This window comes from Staurois parvus, unplaced genomic scaffold (genome assembly GCF_062004578.1).
Source record: "Staurois parvus isolate SC_StPar_1 unplaced genomic scaffold, SC_StPar_1.0 ptg000048l, whole genome shotgun sequence".
Taxonomy (NCBI): Eukaryota; Metazoa; Chordata; class Amphibia; order Anura; family Ranidae; genus Staurois; species Staurois parvus.
Window position 1 is genome coordinate 1,093,245 of NW_028317844.1, and position 25,517 is coordinate 1,118,761.

The 25,517-nt window shown below is 40.1% G+C and overlaps 1 protein-coding gene across 5 annotated transcripts in view; it reads left to right on the forward strand.

Annotated features, from left to right (window-relative positions):
* Positions 1–25,517, forward strand: part of FYN (FYN proto-oncogene, Src family tyrosine kinase) — a 259,186-nt gene that overhangs the window by 225,184 nt on the left and 8,485 nt on the right. For all 5 annotated transcript variants that reach the window (XM_089664475.1, XM_089664471.1, XM_089664473.1 and 2 more), the window contains 7 exons: positions 587–685; positions 1,506–1,609; positions 4,080–4,229; positions 12,080–12,244; positions 17,185–17,364; positions 20,960–21,036; positions 23,751–23,904. In XM_089664475.1, coding sequence (XP_089520601.1) covers positions 587–685; positions 1,506–1,609; positions 4,080–4,229; positions 12,080–12,244; positions 17,185–17,364; positions 20,960–21,036; positions 23,751–23,904 — 929 coding nt within the window. The remainder of the gene's footprint in view (positions 1–586; positions 686–1,505; positions 1,610–4,079; positions 4,230–12,079; positions 12,245–17,184; positions 17,365–20,959; positions 21,037–23,750; positions 23,905–25,517) is intronic.

Consider the following 25,517-nt stretch of genomic DNA (forward strand, 5'->3'; position numbering starts at 1 on the left):
TTCATTAAACACTCATTAAGTTCCCAGGTAGAGGGATAAGGTATAATAATTACTGTGCCTTATTCCTCTCTCAGATAGGCTCCCTCCATCTATGGAAGTATTACTGATTCCTTTACCTCCAAGACTTAAAGTGGTTCTAAAGGCAGAAGGTTTTTTACCTTAATGTAATCTATGCATTAAAGTGAAAAAAAACTTTCTGGATGTAGCTCCCCCCTCAGCTCCCCCTTCTTATATTTACCTGAGTCCCAACTCGATCCAGCAATGTGCATGAGAGCCACAGCTCTCCTGGGTCTCTCTGTTCTTATTGGCTCACACAGCAGCGGGAGCCATTGGCTCCTGCTGCTATCATTCACAGCCAGTGAGCTAATGAGTAGAGCTGAGCCACACTCTGTGTGTAAATAGTCAATGTCTACAATGTTATTGTGTACTGATAGATAGGGTCATCACAGAGATCTATGATCTATTTAGTTCTGTGTTCAAACGAAAGGAAAAATAGGCATTTAAATGATTGCATTATTTACATTTCTGTGGGTTCTCTTTTTTGCTTTATTAATGTGTGTCGTTCTCTTTTTATTTCAATCTACAGTGAAGGTGATTGGTGGGAAGCTCGGTCTTTGACAACTGGTGGAACAGGTTATATCCCAAGTAACTATGTGGCCCCAGTGGATTCCATTCAAGCTGAAGAGTAAGTTTCTTACTAAACAACCTTGTAAAATCTTTATCTACGCTTTAGTTTTGCAAAGAGTAGGGAATGGTTACATCACCTGTCTATTTTCCATTGCTGTATGTCTCTACACTAGGGAGATTCATCTTCTTTTTTTGTCTTGGTGGCCTGGGTCATTTGGATGAAAAGTGTTGGGAAATCAACATTTTTACAGTTGTCACCAGTACAAGAGGTGAGCAGAAATCTTCCAATGGGACTCCTGTTCCAGTGACAACTGTTCAAAAGGGAATTTCCCTCACTTCAAATACATTTTCTATTGTATCTGTGTAGTAAAGGAAGTGAAGGTAAATTCCCCCCAACTGGACACAAACAACAAAAAATAAATTGGCGGAGGTTTTAACTTTGTCCAAAGTTTAAATAAATGCTCATACATACAGGTTGTAACATTTTTTAAAGATGCTGTTTATTATGTTTTAAACATATAAAATGTTGCAAATTAAAAAGAAATCACTGAACAGTTTCATTATCTTTTAAAACTAAATCAAAACTTTTGAAACTAAACTAAATCAATGGCCATGGTGAAAACAGTATAGCAAAGCAAATTTTGCAGTATCCTATTTTGCCAAATATAATGTCTCCTGGCACAAGTATAGCAGTCAAATGATAAGCGTAGAGCACGTCCATGGCACACTTTATATTAGTAGTATGCCTTACTAATATTACTAAGAAATAAAACATTATATTGTTAATATGTCATAACTTTTATTAACCTAAATTTCTTCATGTGTTTTTGTTAATGGCAATTGTAAGGGGCGATCTTCAATTTTTTAATCTTTTTTAGATGGTACTTCGGTAAACTGGGACGAAAAGACGCAGAGAGACAATTACTATCCTTTGGAAATCCAAGGGGTACTTATTTAATACGTGAAAGTGAAACCACCAAAGGTAAAGTGATATATTTTCCAAGATAACGGTACTTTCTTGAATTTGCTAATTGAAACTTGTCCCCTAGTTACACTAGCATTGTAATAAGAATTTTCCCAAACTTATTTTATTTATTTATTTCAGGTACTTATATAGCGCCGTCAATTTGCGCAGCGCTTTACACACATATATTGTACATTCACATCAATCCTTAACCCTCAAGTGGTGTACAATCCAAGGTCCCTAACTTACATTCATACATACACATACAATTGTACTCTTGTACTATTGCTAGAGTGTAAAAAGAAAAATGAAATAAAAAGTACATGGTACTCAGTAAAGGTAAAATAATATAGATGTTTTATTGGGAGAAATAAATCTTTTGTAATGGTTGACAGAATGAGGCATGAGCACAACATTCAACCAGTGGTCTATAGTCATTTATGGGAGACAAAATCCCAAAAGATTTATAAAATATTTATCAAATGGTAAAAGAAAAGTCATTCTGACCCAGGTCCCATGTGGAAGGTAAGCTGATGAACATTAAAAATGAGTTGTAATGAAGTATGACACTTGTGCATGCGCTGTTGCATTCCCATTTATTTTGAATGGTACACCAATGCACTATATAGTAGCGCAGGGGTGTTTAACCCATGGCCGTGGGGCACATGTAGTCCTCTGAGCACTCTGATGTGGACCACAACCTCAAGGGAAGCGCAACATGCTATCCCAGAGCAACAGAGTGCATTGAGCTAGCACCAGCAGCAGAAGAAGCAGGCAGCCACGGGTGCAGCAAAGTACACCGGCAGCTCTCCTGCTGGTTAGCTGCACTGAGCCATAGACTTCTATTATATTCTGCAGGTTTGGTGTACTTTTAGAAGGTGCTCCACACCCACAGGATATAATAGAAGTCTATGGCAAAGCGCAGCAAACTTGCCAGAAAGCTACAGGTGTAGTGCAGCTGCACCGACTGCGAGTAAACCACAGCACACCAGTTGAAAGCAGTCTTACAGGGTGGCTCAGGACAGTAAGGGCTCATTTACATTTGCAGTTTGGAGGGCACTAAAAACCCATACAGGAGATGTGTTTTTACCACACCTTCCCAACTACTGGAGTAGCATCATGGTTCGCAAAAGAGACCTCGTCCCATGCTCCAGGAGACCTATGTGACCTCCCTGTGACATTTTGTTTTACACTTGGAGTAGCAGCGGGACGGCATATACAGGAACCGATCCTCTGCATTTTACTCCTGCAACTGCTGAAAGCCAGCTTCGTCTCCTCTCCCTTCTGCTGGGATTCAGCAGGTGCAGGAGGAAAATGTTCATTATGTTATTCAAAATAAACAATTCAACATTCTAAACCATTTCATTTCATTGTGGCCCGCGAACGGTTACCAAATCACGTAGTGGCCCTTGCTCTTCAAAAGGTTGAGCACCCCTGTAGTAGTGTGCTGTGGTACATTGCATGACAAAAAAAAAAGTCTTGTCCAATTTTTATGATGTTAGGGTGCTTTAGCAGTCCATTCTTTTCAATGGGCTGCCATAAGACATACAGAAAGGGGTAAAGATGTAAGAAGAGAGTAAAGTAAAAGAGAAGAGTTACCTGGGCAGAAACCATAGGAAACCCAAAAAAACATCAGAGAAATTAAAATCAAAATCCATTAATGTAAATAATTTTATTTAGGATATTCAGATCCCCAGAAATCTCTCATGACCAGGGGCGGACTGACCATTCGAACACTCGGGCACTGCCCGAGGGCCCGGGGTCAGTAGGGGGCCCCATGAAATGCCCCTGGTACCTTTTATAGGCTTTTTTTGAGTGTGGGCAAGGACACAGGGGCCCCATGATCCCCTATTGCCCAGGGGCCCCATGAATTGTCAGTCCACCCCTGCTCATGACCATCCTTTACATTAGTTTTTCTGTAAAGGCTGATGCCCACAGATGCATTCTGGCGTACGACACAAGAATTCAGAGTATTTTTGCACAAGGAAGTGTTAGGTGTTGGCATACAGCTGTGGCCAGCAGCCTGTACAAATCAATGATATGCCATGGCTGTACACCTGTAACTCAATATGAGAATGTTTACTCATGTACAGGAATGCATGGCCAGTCCTGAGATGCCTATCAAACCATGTCCAGGGCCACTAATCCTTCCCTATAAGCATGAAACCACTTGGATGTGCAGTCGTAGGCATACAGCCTTGACATCCAATAGCCTATCATTGATTTGAAAGCACTGAGCTAAAACATGGATTGTTAACGTTAGCAACTTGTCAATGAACATTGTGACAATATGTTATGCAATTGTTCCGTAAATTATTTCAGCGTATGATTTTATCAGGGAGGTTTATTTTTGTAAACCATAGGTTTACTTGTTTGGATTAATATTTTAGCACACAATATAATTCTCTTTTTAAGTTATGATTTTTTTATGACCCACTATATAATGCCATTTTATGCCCATTTGTTTCTGTGTCCTAACTTGTTTCAGGTGCCTATTCATTGTCTATTCGTGACTGGGATGACATGAAGGGAGATCATGTCAAGCACTATAAGATCCGGAAACTTGACAATGGCGGTTATTACATCACAACTAGAGCTCAGTTTGAAACCCTCCAGCAGCTGGTTCACCATTATTCAGGTATTAAAATTACAGAAATCCCCCTGCGCTCCACAGAACCTAGTGAGTTAGCTGCTATCACCTATTCTATATACCGCAAGATAAGTGAAACAAAATAATATAAGTGGTGAAGCGCTCAACTTAAATACTCAAAAACTAGTGCAATATCCCCATATATAAATATTAAATCCCTAGTGATATAATAATACACAAATGATACCTCTTAAGCTATGCAGATATACAAATAATACTAATAAATAATTAATAGAAAACTAGTGCAATATCCTCATATATATGTAATATATATCCCTGGTGATATAGTGATAACTAATATCTCTTAAACTGTGCAAAAAAGTGATACTGAAATGCAATTGATTATATCAATTTAAAATAAAATATTAATTAGAATAGTGATGCCACACTGTGCAAAAATTATAACAAAGTGTTCAAATAATGCCACTCCATGCTGAAATAGTGCTCTTCGTGAAAATCTTGACGTGACTCCCCTCAATAGCAGAAATGCCCCCTCACCTTCCACATTCGACCCTTGCGGGTCACAGAGCAAGGAGTCCCTGTATACACCCATAGCATATGGGAAACTGCTTCTCGGTTTTTGAGGACATGTGAGTGTAATGTTTCACTGTATCGTTTTAGTCCATTAAACAGTGTTGCACTATGGAGGTCTGCTTTTGTTTTTCCATATGAATCGCTTTATGCCTGAGTCCATTGTGTGAGGGGTATTGGAGTATTACTTACTGCCTGGAGGAGTATCTTGGTCGGTGGTGGCAGTGGAGGAGAATATTTTCTGGCAGAGTTCGTTGTGTGAGGGGAGTAATTGGAGTGGTACTTACTGCCTGGAGGAGGATCATGGTCGGTGGAGGCAGTGGAGGAGATTAACATCTGGCAGAGATATATATATAAAAAGCTCTGTGACCCGCAAGGGTCGAATGTGGAAGGTGAGGGGGCATTTCTGCTATTGAGGGGAGTCACGTCAAGATTTTCACGAAGAGCACTATTTCAGCATGGAGTGGCATTATTTGAACACTTTGTTATAATTTTTGCACAGTGTGGCATCACTATTCTAATTAATATTTTATTTTAAATTGATATAATCAATTGCATTTCAGTATCACTTTTTTGCACAGTTTAAGAGATATTAGTTATCACTATATCACCAGGGATATATATTACATATATATGAGGATATTGCACTAGTTTTCTATTAATTATTTATTAGTATTATTTGTATATCTGCATAGCTTAAGAGGTATCATTTGTGTATTATTATATCACTAGGGATTTAATATTTATATATGGGGATATTGCACTAGTTTTTGAGTATTTAAGTTGAGCGCTTCACCACTTATATTATATTATTCAGGTATTAATTCATCTTTAGAGCTAGATATGGGAAGACGCTGGGGCAGCATTTTTCAGTCGTGTTATAGCCAAAACTTTACAGTGATTAGCCTGGATTTGTTGTTCTCATCTTTCATTGTAAAGCATGAAAAGTTTCTGCCTGCTGGTGACTCATACTCTCTGCTAGTCACATAATCCCTTCCAGCCGAATAGAAACATGACTTATGTTGTAGAATTTCACCAGCCTAGGTCTGAAACATTGGGTCATATCAGTATTCTACAGCCTGTAATCCTGTTTTCCATACATTAAATAAATTGTGCGGAACATACTGTGCACCAGATATTGTGGTCTACGTCATATTACTTCTCCAGGATACAGAATGAATAATGCATTTAGCATGTTACTCTCTGTGACTACAGAAGTAGATCCTTGATTATTTGTACAGATATTAAATTAATATTTGATAATAAATGATGATGACCAGTTAATATATTTCCTTTACTTTGTTTTAAAAAAATGCAAGGAGGATATTTTATTATGACTTTAAAAGTATACGTTCTTGGAACATCAGTTTGATGTAGTTTTAAACTTTATTTACAGATAACTGGTCTGTGTATGGAGATAAGACTCCCTTTGTATGATCAATATCCAGTATGGGATATGACAGATGTAAAGTCTCATTTTAAAATAGCCATATCTGTTCATGTACATTTAGAAAAGATTTAAGTCTTTGGCCACCATGTGTACATATGTAAATATCCTCATTAAATCATATATTTATTTATTTATTTTAATCAGCACAAGGGACCATATTTACCTTCAGATAAGTGTCTCTTGTGTTGGTGGCCACTGTCTTACTTGAAATTCCTCTGACCCCACTTTCCCATATCCTCACAGCGGTAATCCTCCAGGTTCTGTAAGTGTTAATACAGTCACTGGAACTATCATAGTGTACTTGCCAAAAGTGAAGTCTGCACCCTCCTTTTCTGCCCCCTCCTCCATTTATAGAAGCTGTACTATAGCTTCCAGCAATGAAAAGTGCTCTATGAATAGAGGAGGCAGACATTTTATTCATCTGTCCATCCTCAATTCATACAACAGAAGCTATACAGTACTACAGCTTCTGTTCTCATTGAATGTAATTACTGTCCCTTGTGCTGATTACAAAAAATTCCGTAAACTTAGGCTTTACCTGTTTGCATTTAGAGGTTAAGTTTTTGTGTTAGACATCTAGGTCCCCTTTTTCATACCCATAAATAGTGATCATCAAATCAGGAACATCACTCATTACTAATATTTGATTGACATGAACATCAGCATGCAGATCTTTCTGGTCTGTAAAGATTAACGCAGTTCCAGAATCCTGGCAGTCATGATTGAGGAAATGTTTTTTGAAGATGGGACCAATCCGCAGGCACATATTATTATTATTATTATACAGGATTTATATAGCACCAACAGTTTGCGCAGCACTTTACAAAATAAAGGGAGACAATACTGCAACAATATTGAAGTGACTGTAAAAATAAACTATATATGTACTACCATTAAAAAAAATTATGTACTGCAGAAGTTCAAACAGAACTCAAAAGCAAATTTTTTGGGAGGGGAGCGGGATTCCCCTTCCCCCTCTAAAAAATATAAATATTTTACATATATACACATATCTTTTCCATGCTCCAGCGTGGTGAGGGGTCCTTAAATACTGATGTTCTGCTTTAATTATGAGTGCATCTGTACTTACAGAGTCCCCCTACAAATTCCCACAATAACCTGTTGATCCTGCCAGTCCGCCTTTTGACATTTCCTGTGATGGTTTAGCAATAACACTACAATGCTCCTGAATTTAGAGCAGAGTTGTCATTCACATGTAGGCTGTGCTTACACTACAGTGGGATGAACACATGGTACAGATCAGAATTGTCACTGCTGATTCAAAAGCCTTGAGCTTGTCAATCAGCAATTGGGCATGCTGGCCTAATACTGGGAAGCTGTAACATATTACATTTTTGTTCTTTGGGTTTAGATACACTTTAAAGTGCACACTCAGCTGGTTGGTACAGGCAGTATCTCCATTTTACTGCTTTGTGCAGACTCATGTTCCTAAGTGTCTCCATTGTGATTCCTTTTGTTCCTGAATGACTCTGTTCTTCTGCTCAGCATCTGTTGCTTTACTGGTGCTTATGTTTGTATTACTTTTAGCACAACTTTCAGTATGAAATGTATACAAGTTCTTTACAGGAATTATTGTGTCTTGTTCAGTTTATGAGAATAAAACATGCTCATTTGGCTATTGAGGAAAGGATTAAAGCAGAACTCCAGTTATTTTTTTTTTTACCATGCAGTGGGGCATTTAACCTGTGCAGGGCCGGCACAGCCCCATTACACTGGCAACAAAAAAAATTTCCCCAGATTTCTGCTTTAAGGTGATACTTTATTCCTCACTCCTGCAGGCTTCCTCCTTTCTTTGTGACTGGTCCCCCAAAGCTGTTTCTCCAGCATTATCAAGTACAATGCAGGACCAACAGTCCTGCATTGTGTGCCAGGGCCCCCCACATTCCAGAGTGGAGGACAGCAGAGGAGAGCACCAACTGTCAGGGCAGTGAGTAATATGGCAAACCAAACAAGCATTGAATCCTTGCTGAACCTGATGAATTTGTGTCAGTGTATGGCTGGCTTTAGTCTATATTGTTTGCATAACTGCCATTAGCTCTGATGTACAGTAACCACCAAAGAGCACACTGACTGCAGCATCTTTTAGGTCATACAACATCACTTTTAGGTAAGTCTTGAATTCACAGCTCATGCAATGACATATAATAACAAGCATACGCAAGAAACCTGTGAGGACAGAATGTATGAACTGCCATTTCTGATCTTTTTTATGAAGGCACAAGCTTTGGGCTGTCATTTTAGCTTAAAATGGTATTAAACCTAAAACTAAAAAATGTTATATATTTTTCAGCTTAGCAATCATTAGATTTGGTGGGTGTATGAGTTTTCTATTTTTGGCCTTTTTCCCTGTTTTCACCTGGTGATCTGGCCAGAAACACACCTCCTGTGCTTCCACTCTGGATGAAGGAGCACGGAGGCACTTTTGGACAGCAGATCTGTTAAAGCGGAGCTCCAACCAAAAGGGGACATTCCACTTTAAGGACTGCTCCCCATTAAGGATCGGCACCTTTGGGGGGAGGGGGAGAGCGGGTACCCGCTCCCACTTCCTGTAGCGATCAGAAGGTGTCCTCCCTTCCTCCCTGTAGTCTTTTGGGACACGTGACAGGTCCCAGAAGACTACAGGACCATTCATGTAGCGCTGCGGTACTCGCGCATGCGCAGTGGTTACTCGGCTGTGAAGCCGCAAGCTATCACAGCCGGGTGCCCACACTGAAGATGCCGGCCTCCTGGAATACAGGACGGCCGGTGAAACGGGCTGCGGGGGATACACTGCAGAATCGAGGGACAGGTAAGTGGCTGTTTTTTAAAAGTCAGCGGCTACAGTTTTTGTAGCTGCTGACTTTTATTTTTTGACAGGGTGAGTGGAACTCCGCTTTAATCTGGGGGGAGTGGAGTATTTGATGTACTAGCAGATTTTGATGCACTAAACAATTTGAAGCCAAGCTACAGATTATGGCTTATGTAAATAAAGAAATAAATAAAAGCTGATCAGCATAAGCACTCCTGTCAGTAGTAAAAGGCTTGTCTCAACCCTGTAACTGCTCCATCTGTAGAACAACTTGTTCTGTTGAAAAACAACCGAGTTACTGGCCAGATCACCAGTTGAAAATAAAGGAAAGCATAAAAAATTAAAACGAACGCAGCCATCACATCTAAGAATTGGTAAGCCGCCAGATATTACGTTTGCTTTTGGGTTTAATACTGCTTTAAATGCCTATTATGTTGCAGAGCTAGAACAAGTATGCAGGATGGGAATTTAGACTTCACTGGCAGCTTACTTGTTCCAGGTTAGTAACTCACAATGTAAGAAGCAAGCATAGAAGACAGCCCTGAAGCTCAAAAGATAAATAAGTGTATTAATACAAGAAAAACCCATCTTAAATTATGTAATCAAGTTATTCAAAACCAATATTGCTTATTCGAACAGGCAAACGACACTGCATGAAGTATTTCATGACTGATATAAAGGTTTTAGATGCACACTAGTGGTTTTATTTTTTTCTTGTCTCTCAGAACCGCCCTGTAAGGAATGTTCCATATGGGAAAAATATCCACTGTGTTTATATGCTTTGTCTCAGTTTACTTCTAAAACAGCTTTGCATGAAAGATTGTAGATCTTTCCTTGCTTTCAGAATCAGTCTGGAGGAACAGGGCCCACAGGAGAGAATGATCTCAAAGCAAGGAACGCCAGCTTTCCATCCTGAGTATTTCAGCTCCCTGCCAAAAGATGGAATAGTGCGAAATAATTACTGCTCACCCTGTGGCAAATTTATAAAAACCAAAGGAAAAGTCTGTAATAACCATAACAACTTTGTACATTCTAAATACAATTTTATTGTGTAAAATAAAAGCAGACATTTGATTGGCTGCTATGAACAGTAAGATTTCCTCCAGTTTTTATTAATTTACCCATAGTGTGTTAGTAATGCCACTCATGCCTTAAAAAACTCAAATATTGGACACTAGTATTAAAGTGGCTCTAAAGGCTCAACATTTTTTAACTTACTGCATTCTCTGCATTAAGGTAAAAAATGTTCCAGTAATTGTATCACTCCCTCACCCCCTTTATATTTATCTGAGATATATCTTGATCCAGTAATGTGCCTGTCTGCAGTGGCTCTCTCTTCTCTCTCTGCTCACAGAGGCAACAGTGGGAGCTATTAAATCCTGCTGCTGTCAATCAAATTATGTGGGGGGTGTAGCTGAAGCACGCTGAGCAAGTCAGTAGACTCAAACAGCCCACCTCGGGATTGAGCCCGCAGGTTCACCACCATAGGAAGTGGGTTCCTATGGGGGCACACTGAGAAGAGGAGGAGCCAGGATCTCCAGCGGGGGACCCCAGAATAGCAGGTAGGTATAACATGTTTGTTATTTTCCAGAAAAAAATTGCCTTTACTAAGCTTTAAAAACAATCTACAACTAATGTCTTGTACAAGAATTGTCTGTGCTGCCTGTAGCAACTGATCAGCTTCTTTTGTTCAATGTGTAAGCTGCAATCCAAAAAGTAAAAGGGAGGCTTTTATTGATTAATATAATATACACAATGGGGTTCCTTTACATAATGAGTATAGACTGTTCACTTGATAAAGTAAATTTTTCATTGAACTTAGTAAATAAAGTAATACTGTGCTCACCTCTTTAAACCAGTCATGTGCTAGCAAAAGTCTTGTTTTTTTATTTGCCTTACACGTGATTGGGTATTAAAAATGTACAAGTTCACCTTACTTACTAACATACACATACACTGAGAATCCACTTTAGTGAACAGACTCTACTCTTTTGATAAATTCACCCTAGTTTGTCTTCCAGATTCTTCCTATATGACAAGTAGTGATGATCTAAGGTTCGGACTGATCCCAGTTAGGTCTGTACCCAAGGAAAGCTGTCATACGATAGCAGGCCACCAACCCAAAGAGCTGTGGCTGAGGAATGCCCTGCAGTCACACATAACAAGGGCCAGGGATCAGTGGCGTCCCGAGGCAGGTGCGGGGGGTGCGGTCTGCACTGGGTGACACCGACCGCACGGGGTGACACCGGACCCGCTCCACAAAAAGGTAAGTTGTAAAGCAAGCCGACGATCGCCGCAGTATGGGATTGTCGGCTTTCTTTACAACTTACCTTTTCTTGGAGCGGGTCCGGTGTCACCCCGTATAGGTTGCATGCCGACGATCCTGCGGGGAGTCTGATCCATTATGCTCAATCCGCAGAACCGATCCATTTTTCGGGGATCGTCGGAGGGGGTGTCACCCAGTGTTACTACACTGGGTGACACCAACCCTAGGGACGCCTCTGCCAGGGATGCTGGTGACATCATTGACCTAATGTGGCCATTTATGGTTAATGACATTGGCCAAAATATGGACCTTATGTGGCCTTATCTGGATAATGACATCAGCCAACATTTGTTACTTGCAGCTGCGGGACCAGGAACTTTTCGGTCACAGCTGATTGGGTCGGGGGCCTGCTATCATGTGACAGTTTCCCACAGTTTAAGGCAGAACTGGGTCCAGCCCCGAACCTTAGCTCATCACTAATGACAAAGCATTTTTATATAGCAGTGAATCTGATTTTCAACAAGCATTCACTGCAGGTGAATCTACTTGGCTCTTGTGTTTTATATGACAGTGATTGATTCACTACCAGTGAATGTTTGGTGAAAATATATGTCTGTAAGTGTGTGTCATTTTATGTGATTTGTAGTAGACAATTTACATCCTGGCTTTCAGTGTCTCCCCTCAGAAATGTAATGTGTCCTGCTTTTACTAAGTATACTGTGCTCCATTCTTGTGTGTCATTTCTCTTTTCTTCTGCCCTATTCTTATTATGTGCCTTTCAGAGAGAGCTGCTGGCCTCTGCTGCCGCTTGGTAGTACCATGCCATAAAGGAATGCCAAGGCTTACTGACCTGTCTGTCAAAACCAAAGATGTCTGGGAAATCCCAAGAGAGTCTCTCCAGTTGATCAAGAGACTGGGAAATGGGCAGTTTGGGGAAGTATGGATGGGTACGCAGAGAACATCATTTATTATTCTGTTTGGCTGCTCTTGTGTGGAGCAGCAAATGGAAAGATGGAATGTGACATAGGGAGAAATAAGTGCAATGACCTTATTGCATTTCTACAGAACACATGCTAGTTACATAATGCAGGTTTCTAAAAACATATCTTTTCTAGAGTTATAATTATGAAAGGTACAAAACACCTTCCATCTTTCTTATTGCATGTATTACATGTATTTCCATTAATTTCCTTTCCTGTAGAGAATGCTGATGGTTTATGTTATAATTTAACAATGATTGCACGGACTTATGTACCACAAACTATTGGATTGGCTAAAGATGCTTGGGAGGTGTCACGGAGCACAATAAACCTGCAGCAGAAGCTCGGTCAGGGCTGTTTCGCTGAAGTGTGGTATGGTAAGGTGGATCATTTGTTGTGTCATAGAAACATTAGACATCTTTCTATTAAAAAAACACAAGTATAGATCGATATGTAAACCTTTATTACAAAAAAGACCCTGAATGTTCTGTTTTAGGGGATCTTTGTAAAGGGAACCACAGTATGGCACCATCTACTGACTGGTTTTTTACTTGTAGAGCAAACAGTATGTTACACTGCTTGATTGTTATGCTGGAGACTGAAAACTGGGCCCATATATTGTTTTATAATACTATAAGTAGAAGAGCTTACAGTTTTGCTAGTTAAAGTTGTTCAAAATACAAAAGTTTTTTTTACCTTAATTCTCAGTTTTAAGGTATTAAACCTTTTAATAATATCAGCTCCCCCCAGCACCTCTCCTCAAACACTTACCTGTGTCTTCTCTTGATCCAGCACCATCCCATTTGCAGTAGGTCTTTTCCCTTCTTCCTGGACTCCTGGGCTTTGCTGATAGCAGCAGGAGCCATTGGCTCCTGCTGCTGTCAATCAAATCCTTTGAGAAGGGGGGTGTGTGGGGCCGAGCCTCACTATGCATGTCTATGGACTCCGGAGCAGGTCCCCATGAGTGCCCCCTTAGCAAGCAGCTTGCTATGGGGGCACTCGGAGGAGTGGAGAGCACCAGGGAGGGATCCCAGAAAAGTTAGGGGGAAAAAGTTTTAATTTACAACCACTTTAATGTGGCACTTTGCCTTTTATTTAGAGCAGTGGTCTCCAAACTGCAGCCAGTGGGCCGGATGCAGCCTTTTGCTTGCGTTTTCCTTGCCCTTGGGGTACTACTCCTCCTACTGACACCAAAGATGAGGCACCATTCCTCCCACTAACACCAACATTGGGGCATAATTCCTCCACTTGATATAGAATATAGAACACTACTTTTCCCGCTAACACTAAAGTTGGGGCACTTTTCCTCCCACTGATACCTTTGATGGGGCACTATTCCTTCCACTGACACCAACAATGGGGCATAATTCTATCCATTGATAGAAACTAAAGAACAGTATTACTCCCTCTAACACTAAAGATGTGACACTTTTCCCTCCCTCTGATACCATCGATGTGGCACCAATCCTTCCACTGACACTAATATTGAGGCAAATTTCCTTTAACTAACACCAGCGTTGGGGAACCATTGTTTCCACTGACTCCAATGTTGGAGTACTATTCCTCCCACTGATACCAGCAATAAGGTACTATTCCTTCTACCAACACCAACAATGGGGCCTATTTTTGTGGCATTTTCTATTGTGTATATATTATCCACATTTTTTTAATATGTATCTTTCTACATGTTACTATGCATATGTGTATGGAGATAGTACAGAAATATAACTTTAAAGTAAATCAAAATTGCAAAGGTCACTAACACCCTAAGCTTACCCAGGTGCAAAAGAGAGGATACTATTGTGACAGCAAAAAAATGAAAATTAGCATAAAATGATAAATTACATAAAAAGAAAGTGTATGCAGTTCTTTAAAAAAAAGTCCATAAAAAACACTGTGACATGAAGTTTACATTATGGTAACAACAGCAGTCTCTCTTCCAAGCAGGATCTGGGGAGGTTCCCACCAGCAAACCATGTACTGTATGAGCAAAAAAAAAAGAAAAGAGAGTGAAGAGCGCCGCTACCCACATATAACATTTATTTAAAAAATCAATGAAATGAAAACAAATAAATATGCACTCACATGTAAAATGTATTACAAATGCATATTCATAAGTCTCCAGCAGATGGCAGCCTTCCAGGTGGTCATTGGTGAGCAAGTCCCTTGGGGTGGATGTGATGTATTGTACTTGGAACCAGGAAGTCAACCAAGGGAGCACGAGGAAGAACCAGCAGGAACAGCAGTATATAACATGGATAATAACCACTGTGGATAGCAAGGAAGTGTTACAGCACATCCATCCTGAGGGACTTACTCTCCGTTGGCCACTCAATAGGCTGCCATTTGTTGGAGACTTATGGATATGCTTTTTAATACATTTTACATGTGACCGCATATTTATTTTTCATTTCACTGAATTTTTTAAATAAATGCTACACTTAGGTAGCAACGCTCTTCACTCTAATTTTTTTTCTCTTATACATCATTTTAGAGTAAACCTGTTATAAGAACTTGTTTACTAAATTAGCCCCCAGATGTTGTAGCTGGCACCCCATGTTCACTGTTCTTAAATTTACCACACTCCTCTTCATCCCCAATACAGCCCCAAGAAAAAAAATGACTTCCACATAAACACCCCTCTGCCTCTAACAATGCATTTCTTAGTGCTTGAGTGGCTAATTGCCTGACCAAGTACTATGCTAAATCCTGTGCAACTTCCAGAAAGCCAGTGTTTGCATGTGTTGTTCCAGACCCTACAACAGTGAAGAGTGCAGCAAAGGTAAGGGCTCCTGCTATAAAGCCAGGAGGATAGTTAGGTAATTGCAGGTATACTTTCATATTTTACATATATCTAAATATCTACAGTATGGGCTCTTTCATACGAACGTTCCGATCGGGTGCACCTGCCCATTTTTCAGGCGGACCTGATCGGAACCTCCGCAACGCCTCTGTGGAGCGGCAGGTGTAAACGGACATGTGTCTGTTTAGGTTTAAGCATGTGTCCGTTTACATCCGCCGACATACGATCTGATCTGCCAAAGAGGGACGGATGGGTTCCAATTCCCCTTCCGTCCGTCAGATCGGATGAAAACAGACAGGAGGTCCGTTTTCATCTGCGCACTCATTGAGGAGATATAGTATATAAAAATTATCAGAAAGAAAAAGCGCCACACTAAACAACAAACTATGTGTCAGCAGCAACTCCCACCAAAAAAATTATATATGTGCAAAAATTAATTTGGCAAAGTGAACAAATTATCATAAGGGTATGCGCTAAAAATACATATATATACAAATATCACCATATATTAAGTGTCCAAAATAAATATATTAAGTGTCCAAAATAAATATATTAAGTGTCCAAAATAAATTAGTGTCCAAAACAAATTATCTTCTGTGACTTCATAACACTGTGAAAAATCCACCACCAAATGAATTAAATAAAATCACCAGAGCTATATGCTGATCAAGTTATAGACCAGCAATAGCGCTTGTGCTCTGGGAGCGTTGAATAAATGATGCTCAAAAAGATGTAGTAATACTCAATCACTTCCAGGTAATCAATAATGGTAAGCAGCATGAGGAATAGTATATCTCTACCAAGGAAAGAACTCTGCAGCCAAGGATCTCATGATGGATCTCTCCATTTGGTTTCATATCTCCATATATATATGCAGCACACTCAGGGACAAAAAAGAAACCATAATGGTGCAGTACGTTTTTAAAATATTTGTATGTTTAATAAAACTCAAAAAACTCACAAACAAGGTGTCCAGACAGACACCAGCTTGAATCGCAATGCACAACACTGGGGTGATGAACAAACCCCGCTCACTGTGACGAAACACGTTGGGCGTGGCCTACTCGATGTGGACGTCAGAATGCTCCTTTCCCATTGTTTGTTGGAGGTGATCCGTGGTGAGCGGGGTTCGTTCATCACCCCAGTGTTGTGCATTGCAATTCAAGCTGGTGTCTGTCTGGACACCTTGTTTGTGAGTTTTTTGAGTTTTATTAAACATACAAATATTTTAAAAACGTACTGCACCATTATGGTTTCTTTTTTGTCCCTGAGTGTGCTGCATATATATATGGAGATATGAAACCAAGTGGAGAGATCCATCATGAGATCCTTGGCTGCAGAGTTCTTTCCTTGGTAGAGATATACTATTCCTCATGCTGCTTACCATTATTGATTACCTGGAAGTGATTGAGTATTACTACATCTTTTTGGGCATCATTTATTCAACGCTCCCAGAGCACAAGCGCTATTGCTGGTCTATAACTTGATCAGCATATAGCTCTGGTGAGTTTATTTAATTCATTTGGTGGTGGATTTTTCACAGTGTTATGAAGTCACAGAAGATAATTTATTTTGGACACTTAATATATTTATTTTGGACATTTAATATACGGTGATATTTGTATATATATGTATTTTTAGCGCATACCCTTATGATAATTTACTCATTGAGGAGAGCAAGCAGCTCTGTGTCTGCTCTGCAATAGTGGAACGGACACAGAGCTGTCATCTACTTGCTCAGCGAGGATCAGCAGAGAGATCCCCGCTGAGCAAGCGTATCCACTAAACGGGTCTGTCCCGTGTGAAGGGACCCTTCATCAGGCTGATTTTTCCTGATTTAGATCTACTCAGCTGTAAAAGGCACACCCCCAAAAATTATGTGAAGGTAACTAACTTGGTAAAAGGAATACCTGGCTAGACAATATTTGTTCCATGTCTGGGATTGCATGTTTACAATATACACATTTTGCAATGGTACAGTAACTCTACTGAGTCTATACACAGCCAAACACCTTTGCAAACACTGCTGGTGGTGGTGAGCTCTTTTTTTTTCTATACATATGCCATTGGCTAATGCATATCTATATTGGTCTCCTACTTGTAGGTACATGGAATGGAAACACCAAGGTGGCGATAAAGACATTGAAGCCAGGGACTATGTCTCCAGAGTCTTTCCTGGAAGAAGCTCAGATTATGAAAAAGCTGAAACATGATAAACTGGTGCAGCTGTACGCAGTGGTCTCAGAAGAACCTATCTACATTGTCACTGAGTACATGAGCAAAGGTCAGAATTACTACTTAGTTGGATAATGTATATAGTGTATAATTATAATAGGTATGTGATGAGTACATCAGAAGCACACAGTTTCAACTGTAAATAATTTATTCCATTGTTCCATTGTCTACAAAGGGTAACTAAGCAGAAACAGAAAGACAATGTCATTACCTAAACTGTTTTGTTTCATTATTTTTTTTATATATATATATACACACACTGTGTATGATATATATATATATATATATATATATATATATATATATATATATATATAAACTGTGTGTAATATATATATATATATATATATAAATAAATCAATCTTGTGGCGTGCCCACTGTTTGCCGTTGATAAAGCATCAGTTCTCCCAGGTACATGATTTTGCAGGCATATGGTCAAGTGCATGGATAAACAATTATACCAAACAGGTGCTAATGATCAAATAGATAACATTTACTGTAGGTTAGAACACAGTCATTAAACCAAATAAAATTGGCTGATGCTGTTTTAAAGGCAAAGGGTAGACACACCAAATATCGAATTCATTTAGTAACCTTTGTTTTACAAATTCCCATTTAATGTATGACAAAGGATGTTTAGAACACTTGGCAGAAACAGCCTTCTTTGTGGCTCCCTTTCTCTGAGTGGATGACAGTTTTCAGGCTGTGTTTGACCTTCATTCTCTGAACGGAGCTTGTAACTGGAGATGTGTATGCATTGCAGGCAAAGCAGGTCTATCGCTGCATTTTATTGGACTTTACATTAGAATGCAGTTCAGCTAAAATGAACGCGTTCGATTTTAAAGTCCAGTATTTTACAGCAAAGATTGTGTACACAAGCCCCTATGGTTCTGCAACCCTCACCTTTGAGAACAAGTTTACATCAGTTATATTTACATAATTACAAATTCATTTTAATTCCTACCTTCTTAGTAAAGCCTGATTCAGTTTATTCAGAAAAAGAGTCTGCTAGTCTATCTCTGCACACATGCTGCACTGTTGGCTGTGGGCCTTGCTGGAGGCCAGGCTCATCCTATGAACCTGGGAAATCATTATCTTATTTGTTTTCTAGTGAAGTATATAGCTCTGCCAACAGAAGGTAAACTGTTGGGGTGTGAGTGTGGATTCACACATGTGCGGTGCAGATTGAAGCTCAGGTTTCACAGCTAATTAACAAAGTAGTTGTTGAGCAGTTCAGCTCAGGTTTACATCAGGTTCAGGACAGGTTTATATCAGGATCAGCTCAGGATTTTATCCTGTTCACACCTGTGCGGTTCAAAAATGGTTCCCATAGAAGTCAATAGCCTGTAATCTGCACCTGAACCGAAAAGCACTGCTCAGAAATCCAACAGGACTATTTTTCAATCCGCACTGAATCTGAACTGCCGGTGCAGCAGACATATATGAACAGACACCATAGGAAGCAATGTTATTTCACATGTCATGCAGATTCAAAGGAGTTCAAACCATATCCAATCCACAAATATGTGAAATGGCACTCAGATAAATATGTTATGCTCATAGCAGGAGCTTCCACACTGTTGTTGACACACACCTTCCCCTCCACTTCACTTTCAAGTTTAGTGTTCACATGCATATTACTGACATGCAGACCTTCCTTGCATTGGGAAACATGGCATGCAGACTGGATCACAGCCAACATTCCCACTCCTCTGCCACTGGATATAACAAGAAAGGTATTAATGAAAAGAGTCAACTGTGTGAACATTATTCCCTCTAAAGCCATGTTTTTAAAGTAATGGGTTGTGACCCACTGGGCCATGGGGCAAGTGCCTCCATGCCTCTCTAATGCCCCAATAAAACGTCTGGTGCCCTGACAACATAGCTTAATAAAAATTGCCGTCCACACTAATATAAATGTTAAGATGGCAGGGACCACAACTACAGTTGGCCTTAAAGCGGAGTTCCACTCACTCTGTAAAGAAATAAAAATCAGCAGCTACAAAAACTGTAGCTGCTGACTTTTAAAAAAACAGCCACTCACTTGTCCCACGATCCCGCGGTGCCCCCGTTGCAGCCCATTTCACCAGCCGTCCTGTATTCCAGGCGCTGGCATCTTCAGTGTGGGCACCCGGCTGTGACAGCTTAGGGCTTCACAGCCAGGTGTCCACTGTGCATGAGCGATTAGCGCTGCGCTTCCTGAATTGCCCCGTCGTCTTCTGGGACCTGTCACGTGTCCCACAAGACTACAGGGAGGGAGGGTAGGAGGACGACTTTCACTTCCGATCACCTAGGCGATCGCAGCGGAAGTGGGAGAGGGTACCTGTCAATTTTGGGTACCGCTCCTCAAAGGTGACGATCCTTAATGGGGAGCGGGAGACCATTCTTTAAAGCGGAACTTCCCCTTTTGTGTGGAACTCCGCTTTAATATTTGTATTATTGATGCCAGCAGGTCCCATTAAGGTGGTGCACATGGTGCACTTACAAAGCGGTCCCACGGCCCTTGCGCTTATTCCTCCATCCTCTGCGGCAGTGCTGGGGCGAAGCGACATATAACTACACTTCCTTCCAGCCAGCCGTGCAGGAAGGACGAAAATCACCATTGGATGCCACGGAACTAGGTACCTAGTCTATCTAGCTATCTGCTATCCAGCTAGCTATCCACTAGGTACTTTTCCTGGGTGGATAGGTGAAGGAGAATGCATTTTAAAAGGAGTGAAAGAAAATAGGAAAGTGGTGGGAGAGGTGGGGGACTCAAAGTGTGCATGAAAGGGGAGAAATGAAGGAAACCATGAAAGGGGAGGGCATGAAAAGGAGGTCAAGGTGGGTATTAAAGGAGGGTGTGAAAGGTGGGTAAGGAAAGAGCATAAAAGGGGAAAAGAAAGGGGGCATGAAAGGGTGGGCTAAAGCAGGGCATGGAAGGGGGGATTGAAGGAGTGCATGAATGGGGGAGGGCTGAAAACCCTCATACAAATATTGCACAAACTATGTTGTTTATTTAAAAAGCCACAGAAAACATTAATACTCTTAACATAGTGTGCCTCTGAGAGAGTGAGAGAAGAGGAGGCATTGCTCAGCTTATTAGTGTGAGGTACAGTAGATGGAACATTGCTTAAAATTAGGGGGTATTGATGGATTTTGGTATTTTATGTATGCTTAAAATCATTATTTATTTAAGTCTAAAAAAGTGTTTTGCTATGTAAAACTATGTACATTGTAGAATACTACACAAGTTGTTTTGTGGAATAAATTATAATGTTTCAGAAATTAAATTATTTTTGGGTCGCGACTTAAATACCACAGACAAATGTGGGTCCTGAGGTTCCGCAGGTTTAGAACCACAGCTCTAAAGTATATTATACTTGATGCCTTGTATATTGCAGTAATTCTAAAATCTATTGTTAATCTACTAGCGCATGTTCAAAACTAAGAATGTGTGACTGCATTAAACATTCATGTTTTCTCTTCTCCAAACACAGCTAAGAAAATATTGCTGTTGATGCCTGCAGCTGTTATTTTTACCCTGCATTTGGCAGAATGATTTGCTATTGTTTTCCAGGTTATGCCTTCTGTTATTAATGGTGAAGTGAACACAGTGTGGACAGATAAATGACAATGTTATGTTAAATATTGCTGTATTTTAGGAAGCTTGCTGGAATTCCTGAAAGATGGAGAAGGACGAGCTTTGAAGTTGCCAAATTTAGTGGATATGGCAGCCCAGGTACAGTGCAAATACAGAATAACAGAATCATTCTACAGCTAAGCACCTGTCACTTGTACGAAAAACAGTTTCTGTCTCTAGCCTCTTCTCGCTGTTTGCTATGAAGAAAGCTGCTACAGACAACATTAGGAATGCTTCGTTTTGGCTTCCGATGTGAATCAGGTCCATAGGGCATATTGCTTGGGATGGATGGACCAATCAAGAAAGGATACCCCCCCATTTGTATGAAGCCCAATTAGCTGAGAAGTTAAATATGTTTCTTTGTTAGCTTCTGAGTATTTATTTATTTCAGGTACTTGTATAGCGCCGTCAATTTATGCAGCGCTTTACATACATATATTGTACATTCACATCAGTCCCTAACCCTCAAGGGGTGTACAATTTAAAGTCCCTAACTCAAATTCATACATATACATACTAGGGACAATTTAGACAGGAGCCAATTAACCTACCAGCATGTCTTCGGAGTGTTGGAGGAAACCAGAAGAAACCCATGCAGTCACAGGGAGAACATGCAAACTCCAGGCAGGTGGTGCTGTGGCTGGGATTCGAACCAACGACCCTAGTACTGCCAGGCGGAAGTGCTAACCATTTAGCCACTGTGCTGCCCAGTACAGATAAACACAAGATTATGAGTGAGAAAACCTGTGAATATGCCTAAAGTAGAATTATAGGCAAAACATTTTTTTCATTCATGGGAGGGTTATAAACACTGTCAGATTTTATTTCACCATCTGGGTCCCATTTTGGAGATTTCCATTCATTTCCTGTCCCATAGCCAAACAGGAAGTGAGAGGAAATCTCTACAACGTAAGGGAATCCCTTCGGGACCCCCAGGTCACCAGAACTAGGGTTGTCATTGGAACAATTCCTCTCTATTACTTTTCTGGAGACAACCCAAATTTTTTACTATTACTTTCAATGATTACGGTAAATAGGACACATAGAGAGGGTGAATCTCCTTAATGGGGGCACAGACAGCAATACGAACTGACAGGAGTTCTAATCCATCTCTGCTCTATCCAAAACTAACAAAAAAAACGGTTTGCCTTTAGTTATACTTTAATCCTAAAATTGTGTACAAATATATGGGAATAATACAACAGCAGGGTGTAGCGCTCAAATAAAAATAAAAATACATATAAAACGAATTTAAAATAAAATCTTAATCATGTCTAAATAACGTAGTTCAAGCATCAATAAATATCACTGGTACTCCTAAAAATCACAGAGTGAGTGATAAAGTGACATAGTGCAAATATATATAAATAAAATAAGTGTAGTGCATCACTAATCAGTGACTCACCATGTGCACAGTGCCATGTATAAGTCCATATGTTAAAGTGCCTGGGAGTCTTCCGGATCCAAATGACTGGCCCTAATATTGGTGATGAGGAAAAAGTGTAAAGACTGCGCACTCACCAGATACGCAATCACACTGCTCATTTAGAGATATCTATCTCAAGGAACCAGGGTGTCCCCTTTAAGGTCTGGTCAGGTCTGGTGTCCCTCTTTAAGCCAACATCTACTGCCCGTGGGTGGTTCGCCTCCTCTGTGGATGGTAAGAGCTCGTGGAGAGCTCAGAAAAGAGGAGGCTGATAGCGTAATAACGTTTAAACAGAGGGTGCTTTATTAGCCAAATAAAAATACAAGAAACCACTGACCAGTAATGGTGTTCCAAGGTGGCTGCTGGGACCAATATAAATACTGGCACCGTGGCGTCCTAGTCCTGTAGCCACTGACGCGTTTTGTGCGATGGCACATATTCATAGGGAGTCTGCATTACGTGAATACGTGCCATCGCACGAAATGCGTCAGTGGCTAGAGCACTAGGACGCCACGCTGCTGGCATTTATATTGGTCCCAGCAGCCACCTTGGAACACCATTACTGGTCAGTGGTTTCTTGTATTTTTATTTGGCTAATAAAGCGCCCTCTGTTTAAACGTTATTACGCTATCAGCCTCCTCTTTTCTAAGCTCTCCACGAGCTCTTACCATGCACAGAGGAGGCGAACCACCCACGGGCAGTAGATGTCGGCTTAAAGAGGGACACCAGACCTGACCAGACCTTAAAGGTGACAACCTGGTTCTTTGAGATAGATATCTCTAAATGCGCAGTGTGATTGCGTATCTGGTGAGTGCGCAGTCTTTACACTTTTTCCTCATCACCAATAATAGGACCAGTCATTTGGATCCAGAAGACTCCCAGGCACTTTAACATTTGGACTTATACATGGCACTGTGCACATGGCGAGTCACTGATTAGTAACGCACTACACTTATTTTATTTATATATATCTGCACTATGTCACTTTATCACTCACTCTGTGATTTTTAGGAGTACCAGTGATATTTATTGATGCTTGAACTACGTTATTTAGACATGATTAAGATTTTATTTTAATTTCGTTTTATATGTATTTTTATTTTTATTCGAGAGCTACACCCTGCTGTTGTATTATCTGTTTTGAAGATTATTGGTACCTTTGGTGTTTAGCTGCCTATTGATTTTAGCGCTCACTAACCCCCCCTTTTATATTACATATATGGGAATGACTGAGTCAGTATTACAGCCACTAGATAATGTAGTTGCTTACCAATCAATTCAATAAAGGGAATATTTTTCCGTATTTGTTTTCATCCACTTAAGATCTTCATCTGTGGAGCAGAGAAACCTGAATTTAATTTCTGCTACTATACTTGTGGTTTCCTAGGTTGCTGCTGGTATGGCCTATATCGAACGTATGAATTATATACACAGAGATCTGAGGTCTGCAAATATTTTGGTTGGAAATGGCTTAATCTGCAAAATTGCAGACTTTGGTCTTGCCAGATTAATTGAAGACAATGAATACACGGCACGGCAAGGTAAGATGAATTTCTTTGCATATCTACAAATTATTTAATACACTTTGTAACTAATTGGAACCCATAGGCAGTGCTTCATCAGAATGGAAAAGAACAGCTGGAAGTCTTGAGTCTGTATCCTTGTCAACCAGACAATGCTGGTCTACATTGAAAAATAATGTTTTATATTCATTCACAATGGTAGAGCATTTCAGACCTGGTTAGGTGCTATAATGAATGAGCCCCCTTCTGGGTTGATTTAATATATTTCTGCAAAGACATGATGTTCTAGAGCTATTCTGCTAATTAGCAAGTGGACATTTACCTAATTGTACATGACAGTGGTAGCTAGAGAGTCATATGGGATGGCAGTGTGTCCTCTTTGGTATTTACTCTTTATGAATTACTTTTAGTATTCTTTAAAGTCTGGATGTACTAATAACAAACAAAGATGCCCTTGAATAAATCATTTATAGTAAATTGCTAAGCAGTATGGTGTATGTTGCATGTAGAAGAAGCTCATTTACAACCAACTAGGCTGTAGAGGGCTGTCCTTGCTTACCTACTAGCACTGGAAGGTGTCTACCACTTACACTATCTAGTCAAAAAATAATTCCAGCCATTCTGCACTAATAGAATAATAGAATACCAATAGAATAAAATTGTGCAAAAACTACATTAAAATAAACGATACTACCAACACCTAGACCTGAAGCAGTTTGATGATAAAGATGGGCAAAAACTAATGAACCGTATACAGGTATGCACAGACAGGAAAAGGTTAATCAGCCAGTTCATATATCCAATAACAAAATGCCTAAAAGGCTTTGAAGTATACAAGGGATTTGAAAGATGTCAGGAGCAATCAGAATATTTGAAAGGATGAAGATGTGATGAAATTCATGAAGAAGTGTGTCTCATTCTCATACAGTTGTCCTCCTGCTGCGTTCTGCCTCTTGTCAGGCTCAGCGCCTTTGATTACTTGTCAGACTGGAAAGCTGTGAGCTGTCCTGCACATTGTGGGAATCTTGTCCATTTTCTGTCTGGCCTTGTACATTACATTAAATCCAAAACTGAGGAACACAAGAAAAGCTTGCATCAGAGGAACTATTTGTATAAAACAGTGCACTTAGAAAAACCCTGCTGCACTCACTCTGATAATGGGTATGTTTTTCTAAGTACGATATTACTATTGAAATACCATGTGACTCCAGATATAATCGATGACTCTAGTTGCGTTCTTTCCTCATAAGCGCTATTGACAGTTATAAAACATGCATTGGCATCTTTAAAGTTTAGGGTGTGTTTTTAGTGAGCACATACCGTACAGTTGTTTTTGTACCTAGTATACAGTAGTTTCAGAATAGTTGGGCAATGAAAAAAAGGTCAACATGCTGTTTTTCTCAATTCATCTCAGCACCTAACCTCAGTATGTGGTCATTGATTTGTCTTGTACTGTCTGACACTTCTGTTGCCACCTTCTGCCAGTGACAGATGGTGTTTGTGTCTAGGCCGAGTATTGTAAGACTATTATTTGGTACTGTAGCAGACAAACTGTTGTTTGCCTTTCAGCTTAATGATTATTTAAGACTCATTAATATTTTATGGCCCTGAGCAAAGAGGCAATGAGATGA